At 34.9% G+C, this 11,215-nt stretch overlaps 1 protein-coding gene across 1 annotated transcript; it reads right to left on the bottom strand.

The window, feature by feature from the left end:
• Positions 1-767: 767 nt before the first annotated feature.
• Positions 768-4,936, bottom strand: LOC123309289. The gene is made up of 2 exons (XM_044892324.1): positions 4,659-4,936; positions 768-1,596 (listed from the first exon to the last, which is right to left on the bottom strand). The coding sequence occupies exons 1-2, from the start codon at positions 4,756-4,758 to the stop codon at positions 881-883; spliced, it is 816 nt and encodes a 271-aa protein (XP_044748259.1). The 5' UTR covers positions 4,759-4,936; the 3' UTR covers positions 768-880.
• Between the last annotated feature and the right edge of the window lie 6,279 nt (positions 4,937-11,215).

The following is an 11,215-nucleotide window of genomic DNA, read 5'->3' as shown; positions in this document are numbered from 1 at the left end:
CTCAAATTGAGGATAGAGACTACAACCCACTGAGATACAGATTTAAAATTCTTCAAATAGAGCACGATGGAACTGTAATGGATCTATGTACACTTCATAAAATCGTCAACAATCACATATGTTCTCCTTACTTACTTTCTAGAGTTTGTTTTAGAGTACCCGGTCGTGATGTTAGGAATAAGAGCCTTTTTAACATTCTTTATCGTCGAACGAATACGGGACAGCACTCTCCGATGATACGTTTACAAGCCGCGTTTGACTCCCTCAGCCTAAGCGAATGTGTAGACATTTTTACATGCAAGTGTGATTATTTTAAGAAATTCCTTAAAGACTTTTTTTTGATACTTATGATACTGATTTTACCAGTGAATTAGGTGCGTGTTCAGTATAATCAAGAATGGATAGTGATAGCGATAAGGATAACAGTAACACTTCACCCAGAGTTTAGGGAATTGTCAATCACGGACACCTAGATAAGGCTATAAACTGGGTATGTGAGGTTGACGAAAAAATGTAATATTTCATCTCGGCAAAAAACTGTCTCGCCTGCTTGCTATCCTCGTCTGCGCCTCGGCTATCAATTTGAAGACTCGACTGTAATAGACAGTTTTCCATCCTTGGTACATAAATAACTATTCTACTATTTACTAGATACAATAACGTCTCAATTGAATTCATGTTTCGATGGTATATATGTTTTCAATCTGAATGATTTCAACTGAAATATTAACGTTTAGGACAGTATAGGTCAATAGCAGTGATCTAAATACTAATATTCTTTTCTTTTATTGTTTCTCAAGCAATGAAACATTGCCAATATAAATATAAAAGATATAAACCTAAAGTGTTCAGTTCCATGGCTTCATATTTTTAGCACTCATCAATCTTTACGGAATCTTATGTCTATTTGCGACGTTGAGGGTATTTCACCACTTCCCGCGTTTTTAACTTCATCTTCTGGTTCTACTACCCAATCACGAGAATCATTTGCTTCTTTTTTTCCATTATTTTCGCCAGAAAAATCACTTTCCAGGTCAACACTACCTCCTTCGTTCACGAACGGATTCTTACCGTTCTTCTTGTCATTTTTTTCAAAATCGCTTACAGGATAGTCCTCGTCATTTTTACTTGTGTCGCCTTCATTTTTAGATGGATACGCCGCTGGCTTTTTTGTCCCGAATTTTTTATCGACGTCGGTTGAGGGTCGTTCGTCTTTTTCCACAGGAATTTCATGTTCCTTATCTGGTCTATCCTTATGGAATCCGTGGAAATCATTATTATTATTTACGGGAAAATTGGGGTTGAATTGAGGATCTCGAACTGGTCCATGAGGATGGAAATCGTGTCGATTCTCGTCTTGAAACGGAGGTGGACCGTGATATACGTTTGAGTCATGGAACACCGGGAAATTATAACCAGGGTGGGTATTGTCTCGATGCCCCAATGAAAAACCATGGTGATGATGGAAATGCCTGTCGTCACATCCTGGATGTCTCGAGTGAATGCCTAGGTGGTCTGCGATGTGTCCAATGACGTGCTTCAGAGGTTTCACGAATGCAGATCGTGCTTTGATATTGTGAACATATGGATTATTTTCTGGAAAAAAAATCTTTACTGAACAAGTTTGAATAGACACAACTTGATAACATGTGGTTTCGTGTCGTTTTTTTGAGATTAAATAACATTAAATTGGATTGAATTCTTAGCAATAAAATGGAAATATTTTCCAAAAAATATGATAAAATAAAAAAGCTTGATATTATCATAGATTTTATTTATTCATCAGACTTGGTTTCGTTCTCACTTTAATTCTGCCATCTATAGACAACTGTACACAAAAAAGTGATCGAATCAAGGGAATAAATCCAACTATTTGGCAAAATTATAGGTTTGGATATTATGAATAAACATTATATTCATTAAGCATAAATAGTCTACCTAGTCCCTCAAAATTTTTCCACACATACTTCAATTTTTACCTGGAGCATGAATGTTTTACAGTTCCAGAAGCTCATCACCACCTCCAGATGAGTAGAAAAAAAGTTTAATTTCTTGTTTATAAGTATAATTTTCTTAGTCACTGAATTCGCTAATCAATTATTCATCAAACAGAATTATTCAAGTGTGTCAAAATTGGTGATATATACCTTTGGTGAAAAGCAGATAATAAATACATGAAAAACATACTGTATCTTAGGGTACATTGCTGAGGCCTTGTGACTCTTGAAAAAAGTGGAAAATTCTTGGCTGTATCAACTACACATGAATTTATGTGAAGGACATGAAAAGGCAAACATCAGTATTTTTTTTCAGATAGATATCAATGCTGCGTAAGATATAATCCAGCACTGGTTATATCCAGAAAGTTCTAAAATCGTTTTGGATGGCATGGAGCCTTCATTTCAGAGACCTTAGCGTTTTGTTCTAGAAGTTGAAAAAGAGGATGTTCTCTCATTGATGGATGTTATGGCCAAAAAAATCTGCATGGATAACTCTTTCCTATTGTACAGGGTGGGCAAAATTCGTTGTCTACTGAGGGTATCTCAAATAAAATATAAGAGCTAAAAGAAAACGGTTGGCACATTTCCAAGCTCTCTTTTCCAGAGAGACAAATAATGGTTAAAACCGTAGCCTCCTACGATTCTTTGTTTTTGAGTTATCAGCAAAAACTGAGATTTTGACGAATTCGAAAAGGTATCATAACTTTTCTGATCTGAAACTTGAACATTCCACAGGAACGTTTTTACGTAGAATCCACTAGATCAAAATATTTTTTCATAACGAATCATCAGGCGAACTTTTGTTTTTTTAAATGCAGACTTTCATTGAATTTGTTATTTTTGAATTGGAAAAAATCTTTTGTCAGTAGACGTATAAAATTACCTAAGAAGGTTCAAATTTCCAATCTGTATCTTCAAAGAAAAAAAAGTTGTGAGAACTTTTCGAAAACGTCAAAATCTCATTTTTTGCTAATAACCCAATAATGAAGAATCGTAGGAGGCTACGGTTATCAGCATTCTTTGTTTCTGTGGAGAAAAGCTCGGAAATTTGTAATCCGTTTTCTTCTAGCTCTCATAATTGTCGATTTAAGTAAGGCCCTCGACTAGGTGAATCGGAGGGCGCTGTGGAGAATCATGGGACGCCTTGGAGTACCCGAAAAATTCTTAGCAGTGTGTGAAAGCCTTCATACCAACAACACCGCTAGAATACAGCATAATGGCTCTGCAACCGACCATTTCTTAACCAACTCTGGAATAAAACAAGGCTGCGTGTTAGCGCCTTTACTGTTCAATATTTTCGCCATAGCTGTCTCGATAATTGCTGACTTGAGTATGCCTGTAAGATGTGTTGGAATAAGATTCAGATTTGATGGAGGCCTATTTAACCTGAAGCGCCTCAGAGCAAAAACCCGTTCAAAGTTTCTCACGGAACTTCAATATGCAGACGACTGCGCACTCATTGCTAGCAGCCCAGAGGATCTATAGATAATGCTGGAAACCTATATACATATATACGAAGCCCTAGGCCTTAGACCTAATATCGACAAAACTAAAATCCAGGTCCGCCAGAAAGGCTTGAAACACATATCAGCCTGGAGAATGGAAGTGCTGCAACGCGCGAGTTGTACAACAATTGAGACTGAAGTAACGAGGACCCGACTCAGATGGAGCGGCCACATTCTGAGGATGCAAGACACAAGACTCCCCAAAATAGCTCAGTATGGCGAATTCATAGAGGGAGCCCGAAAACCAGGAGGCCAGTATAAGCGGTTTGAGGATATACGATATACTACATCAATCCCTAAAATCAGTTAATGCCAATCATGGGAACTGGGAACGAATTTTGCCAACCCTTTACATAAAAAGCGCACACAGACAAATACCTAACTACATGAGAAATCATCCTGTACCCACTACAAAAACAGGGCGTGACGATCAAAACACTTGGATGTAATTTCTGTAGGTACTCCATAAAAATTTGAACAGACAATGGAACTGTAACTATACTAACATGGTAAGGCTGGCATTTTCAGGAAAGCTTCTGCATTAACTTCTATTGAAGTATTTTACCATCTCAAAATATGTAAATGAAAAATGATGTATATTTGTAAATAGGCTACACTTATCAAATTCATACTTAAAACCTCTTCTCATCGCTTGAAACTACAATTTGTTGACTAGCATTCTCAAGAAAAAAATAAAATTGAAAATAATGAATGTTTTGTTCTGGATAAGGCAAAATGTTTGGAATTCCATTAATTTGTTTTTCTGCAATCAGCAGTGCATAACATATAAAAGAGCGTAGGTTGTATAGTTTCAGTAATTTTTTTGAAATTCTCATATACACAGTAGGATATCGTATAAGAATTAATGAAGATTGATTGATTTACGGAGTAATATAACCCACAGAAAAAGTTATTATTGTTATTGTAAAGAATGTAAACATTTATAGTGAACGTACTGAAATAGAGTGAATAAATCTTTAAAATGTACCAGCTGCGGGATTGCGAAAACTTCTTCAGAGTTTTTTAAATTGTCTGAACTGAAATATTCTGGAATATTTCAAAACAATTTGAACGAAAAATATTTAGTAAAATATGAACAGATTGTCTACCACAAAAACATATAATTTCAAATTAATCGTAAATGTATACAAACCATTTTCTGATATTCCAGTACGGAAACTTAGTCTCCCACATATAACTGTATCAGCAAAAATATAAATCAGAAATATTGAAACAATTTTGAATGACACCATCTTCGTATCTCGAAGTTACACTGACACTGAAAATGTTCAATTCGATCCGGTGATTTTTATCAGCCAGGTATTCACACAGGGAAACACACAGAAGTTAATGACTGCAGAACTACCGGTTTCAGAACGTCTGATTCATATACACGGTAAAATTGACACATTGTTCATTATTTATACAAGAACAGACTCCTGAAGATGTGAGACTGTATGGAAATTTCAGCCACACTTCTCGGTTGTGTGACCGACCTCATTTGAATTCGGAAAAAACATAATTTATGGACTGAAACCAACCTCTGGGTGAACCACAATTACTGTTATTGTGTTGATCAAAATGATAATGTTAGGTTTCTGCCTTTTGTGTGGTTTTTTATTTGTTACAGCTGCTGTTGAAATAATCATTTCATTAGCCCACTTAATTCAAAAACAAGGGAATTAATCGAAAGCTTCCAATCGATGTTATTGGATCTTAACATCTTTTATTGGAAGAAAACAGCGATTGACTGTGAACGTCACAGCAGAAAATATCAAAGAATAATTAATTTGATACATATTATATGAATATGAGAATATCTCCTACCAAGAGTAGTCATTCAATTTTTAAGTTAATAATGGCACCTATGCTCGTTTCTTGCTCCCAGTGCACCCACCCTTCAAGTCGAATAAATGTAGGTTCTAGTTCTAGGAGCTGTCTGAGGATGTTCTTCCAGAACTGGGTGAAGCAATCATTTAAATTGAATAAAATATTGTATCACTGCTTAAAGAAGCCTTAAGGCAAATCCCCCACTGTGTGCGGGTATTACCCACTAGAAGCAAGTTTTTGATGAAACAGTCTATAGAGATTTTACTTCAGAAGAGATAACACCTACTAGTTTACAACAAGGAAAAACCCACTTTGAGAATTTCCAGCCATAATAAATTTTTATTTCAGTATACCCATGCACCCTTACCATTGTGTGGAATTGCACGACTATGAGGGAAAAACCACGTAAATTGAGGCCTATTTTGAATGATGGAGATGTAAAGAATGTCCCTGTATTCCGAAAACTGACAAAATCTAAGTAGTCAGGATAACTTAAAAATTATACCTAATCTGAATCTAAATTATTTGAGAAAGACAACCTTTCCTTACCTAAACTAGTGGCATATATAGAGTGTTTCTATAGTAATGCAAAAGATTTTAGGAGATGATACTGCAGGGAAAATTAAGAGAGTCTTTCATAGTAATATTCCCTTCAAACTACCTACTGCTACTAAAAATTGCGGCAAAATGTTTTTATTGTATCCATAACTTTCATGTCGAACAATTTAGAATCCATAATTTCATCATGAAGAGGCGAATCAACTCCTTCAAATATTTCGAATAAGATTTTTTTGATGCTTCAACATTTTCCAAAAACAAAAGTGGATTAATTCAATAAGCAGCTGTCATGACTTCCTCTTAAAATTGTAAGTTTGATCAGGTTACAAAAATCCAAGTCTTTTGCATCAGTGACGTTGTAGTTTGTTGAAAAATCAAGTGGAGAGCAGCTAAATAGCGGTAGACAACAATGGTTTCCGAGAACTATCCGAAGAGAAAGACATAAAGATAGGAGTGCCCCAAGGAAGTATTCTTGGACCGTTAATATTCATTTTATTTGTCAATGATCTCCAAAACATTTTTGAAGATACGGGGGGTGATGAAGAAATAAATACATCCTGCTTGACAGATGTGTTGGAAAATCCTTGCATGAAAGACAGATCCCAAATCTCCGGAAGACAATTCGCTGATGACACAAATATTTTGATAAGAGCAAGAAGTTTTTCTGAAACAACGCACTTGACAGAGAAAATTCTACGGAGGAGTGATCATTGGTTTACAAGTAATCAGCTTTGTATGAATACAGAAAAAACAAAAGCCATTATGATGAGGACATCTCATACTACTAGCGACACTCCACAACAACTAACAATGACAGCTAATGAAATAAGCTTGGTGAAGTGCACAAAATTTCTGGGAGTCTACATGGATGAAACTCTTTCTTGGACCACACATATAGATGACTTGACAAACAAATTAGCCAGCACATGCTACTCTTTGGGAGTCTTAAGAAAATATCTAGACATACATGCAATAAAGCCAGTTTATCAGGCAGTTTTTGAGTCAAGGTTACGTTATGGCATAATGTTCTATGGAAGTAGAAAAACTGCTAACAAGATCTTTATAATGCAAAAACGAGCAGTAAGAACAATGCTCAAAATGGGAATAAAAGAATCATGTAGAGGTAAATTTCGTGAATTGGGAATATTAACATCACCAGCAATTCACATTCAGGAGTGTCTTCTCTTTGTGTTTAAACACAGAGAATATTTTGAAGAAAAAACAGCTAATACATATAACACCAGGACAACACAATTGAAGTTTCCTAGGCACAGATTGACTCTAACTGAGCATGGACCAAAATATTGCTGTGTGAGGTACTTCAACAAGATCTCACCAGAATTAAGAGCCGAAAGAAACACATCAGTATTCAAGAAGAAGGTATACAGGCTACTACTGGAGTTGGAACCGTATACCATTGAAGAATTCCTTATTGATAGTTAGATGGATTGTTTTTGTTATGTTAGTTTGACACTATTTCCATTTTATACTGTGGTTTCATTTGGAAATAAAGTTATTTATTATTATTATTATTATTATTATTAAATACAGTTGTATTGACGAATAATTGAAATAATTTCCGAATTTTTCTATATAGAAAAGATTAAGATGAATGGAAACAAATTTTTTCACCAACTCCAAAGAATAATAACTTGCAGGAGAAGAAGTTTGTAATGGAGTTGCAAAACAATTAAGGGGTGATTCTATGTTGGAAAATAGTGTAGGTCCTTTATAGAATTATAGAAATTTTTTTGAGCAGCCCCTGCTCAGATATAGCCCTATAATGGTGGCATCTTAAAAGCAAATTTAAATTTTTTTCATAAAAACCAGGAAAATGACAAAAAATAAAATTGGGCAGATATTTTATGTTAGCGAGAGGGCATTTAAGAAAAATGTTGGGGGTGTTCCCCCATAATGCTAGCAGGATATTAATTTGTCAATTGAGTAACTTTAAGTCGGATGATAATTCCAGCCTATAAACTCTTCTTGCTACGTACCTACCTGATGATAAATTACAGTAGATATTATTTGTTCAAATTAAATCAAGCTATCATAAATACATTTTTCAGTGGTATATTATGAACAAGAGCACAAGGAGAAAAGATAACAAATATTATCCATTTTGCCTGATCAATTTGGTGTTGCAGACTTGAGATACCTCAAATGATGAATTTATGCATGTTTTATTATACGTCAAGTGTTTTTATTGCTCAAGTGGGTGCACTGACCAACCACTTCACACAGACATCAAGTCTGCAATGCAATACATATAGACCTGCAGGTGAAGTCAAAGTACCTACCTGAGTTTCCATTCCTATGTTATTATTATTCTGCAGAATAAATAAGAGGTACTGTGTATAAAACGAAAGGAACTCTAAATTCATCCAAATGTAGATAGGTAGGATATCATAAAATGGATATCGCCTTCAAGACTAGGCAGTTAGGTACATAACAGCTACCGATATAAAAAATTTAAACGATTTGAATCGAAACGCAAACCAAACCACTCAAAGTATAAGCAGCATATGGATATATGGTGCCATCTTCATTCTGAGAGTTGGGAAACTGAATTGAGTTGTACCTTGTTTCCTAACAGATCATGGTAGGGTGTATTGCTTTACTGTACCGACTACTGACATCGAATAAAGGAACTATCAGAGCCATCCATTATCGTCGAGGTAGGAGGTGTGTTGCTCTGACGAAGGAGAATGCTGTTGAACAACACTTCCTAAAGATGTACAATACGTTGTTTAGGAGAACTAGGGCTTGGAGTAGGTCATTGGTCAGTTATTATAACGTTAATGGATTAAGATGTTCTTCGTAGGTATCCCTCAAAGCGTGATATTATCCTCTACAAAAAGGTATACGAAATTTGTTTTTTCTTGGCTCCCAGAAGGTAGAGTCCCGGTCCCAAACTTTTCTCATATTTGAGTCAGACAACGTCGATTTAAACCATTTCCACTTTGCTCGCATTTTGAAGGAAGCACAGCCTTTCTTTACCTTATTTACCTGGGCTAAGAACAAGAAGTATCCTAACCAAATTCAATTCGAGGTAGAATGATGGGTTAAATACAAAATTATCATTCTCAAACAGGCATGCTCATTATAAGGATCAATCACCACGGTGGAATTGAATATTATTTTGTAAATAATTATTAGTTCTGCTTTTATGTTAATTGGAAGAACCGTTGGTGAACCAGTTGAGAACAAATTGAATAAATTTTAATTTTAAATTCTCCTTCTCCAAATAATTCATTTCTTTTCTCATGGAATCTTCAAAATTTCTATTATAAATATAACTAATTCATAAGTAATGAAGTTTATTTACCAAGAATAATAATAGGCAGAATATCGATCTGCCTCATATGTTAATTGAATAGTAAACTAACTCAAAATCAATGTTCACCAAATTGCACCTTCATTAGGGGTAAAATATCTGGGCATGAAATAGAACACTAAAATCAACTTTCGCCCTCTTGATTGTAGCTTCGCCGCCAAAATGAACCTCCAGAGAAACAGCCAATTGTGTCATAAAAACAAAACTCTTATTTTTGAAACATCATACAATACATTCTATCATTAATTTATCAGCTCTTGTCTTCTGCCCTCTGTGTTCTCTGCTTAATTATACAGGGTGAGGTGCATCTTTGACTCGTACAAATATTTTAATAGTAGATTCTTGAGGTCAAAACAAACACTTTTTTCCTTTACAATTTTTTCCGAGTCGAATCGGTTTAAAAGATACAGGCTGTGGAAAAATAAAAAAAAATTTTTTTTTCTATCCCACAAACGGTATTATCGAATGAAATGAATTTCGAAACATGGTTTTTTATTTATTTGATTAATCTTTTTCGAATACCACCTACGCCTTCCATTTTCTCATTATGGCCATTACGCACCATAAAAACACCAAAAATTCAAAGAACCCAACTCTTGAAACTGAGTTGGACTTTATCTAATGAATATTTGGACGTATGTTAAAAAAAAAAGTATTATTCATATTTTCTCGTATGCGCCGTTTCAGAGTAATTCGTTGTTCTAAAATAAAGAATATCCTTGATATTTGGAAAATTATGTACTTTGGCTGAATGCAGCTCTGTTTAAAAGATCCATAGAGGTGTAACTTCATAGATTTATCTTGTTATTCTGAATTGTGGCATATAGCTCATTATGAAACCTTAAAATGGCTATATCTTTTTATTAGTGCCGAATCGGAAAAAATGCTATAGGAAAAAAGTGTTTCTTTTAACCTTAAGAATCAAGTGTTGTTCGTTACTAATTTCAGAAGCGTTGCTAATAACTGAAACGTAAATAGCCAAATGATTTTAATTTATAATGACTTTTTTTTACTACTTCTCATGTTTTGCTATCACAATATCTTCTTCAGGTGGAGAAAGTAATACCTTAACCCAGGAGTCCCAGGACGCTTTGACGCCCTGGGACACCATGAGGCCCTAGTGTTCACTATTTTCTGGCATCATTTATTTCATTTAGATAGGGCGCCAAGACAAATATAGGAAACCTGTAAGGGAGCCGTGAACTGAAAAAGTTTGGGAACCCCTGCTTCAACCCAACAAATGATGCTACTCTGTGACAGCGAAACAAATGAAGAACTCGTAGTGAAGATAATATGTTCTTCAACTTTTTTATATAGAATGTAAACAAACAGACTACAGACTGTCCCGAATTTTATGTGAACATTTCTTCCACAAGGCCACCTCTTTCTGAGTTACAGATAGCTGAATTTCACTTGGTACACAGAAATTTCAAGAAAAATATGCGAAATTGCTACCTATTTTGGCGATGGACCCCCTTGAAATACTTTTTTTCAGAGCCACAATGTTCTTGGAACAACATCAACCGCGTATTTGTATTCCTTAAAAATTGTTAAATCGTTAAAAAACTATCTTATCTTTTGCAATTTTTCCATGAAAAGCTAGATTTTTGAGAAAAATCTAAAAATGTGATTGAACTCATTTCGAGTTTCGGAATTCTTTCAGTCGCATTTTTGTAGGTTTCTCAAAAATCCAAATATCTGGTTGATACACTGCGCAAAAAAATTTACGCACATTCTGAAAATCTCAATTTTAATGAAAGTTAGCTCTACATTGACTTTATAACTTATTTTTTATGTTCTCTCGGCAAGGTTTTGAACGAAACAAGACACATTAAATGGAAGAAAAATTCAGGACTTCACCGAATCTTATGTGAAAGAAGAGAAATGAACAATTTTCAAAATACTGAAATGCTGATAAGTGATTTAATACTTGGTATTTCCACCCCTTGCGTTAACTACAGCTTGGCAACGACGGTTCATACTCA

The sequence above is a fragment of the Coccinella septempunctata genome, chromosome 3 (assembly GCF_907165205.1).
Source record: "Coccinella septempunctata chromosome 3, icCocSept1.1, whole genome shotgun sequence".
NCBI classification, from domain to species: domain Eukaryota; kingdom Metazoa; phylum Arthropoda; class Insecta; order Coleoptera; family Coccinellidae; genus Coccinella; species Coccinella septempunctata.
This window is presented reverse-complemented; position numbering and strand designations above follow the sequence as displayed.

Coding starts and splice junctions, on each gene's coding strand:
- LOC123309289 (XM_044892324.1), bottom strand. CDS start 4,758: ATGGTGTCATTCAAAATTGTTTCAATATTTCTGATTTATATTTTTGCT. Junction 1,597..4,658: donor TACTGGAATATCAGAAAATG/GTTTGTATACAT, acceptor TTTTTTTTCCAG/AAAATAATCCATATGTTCAC.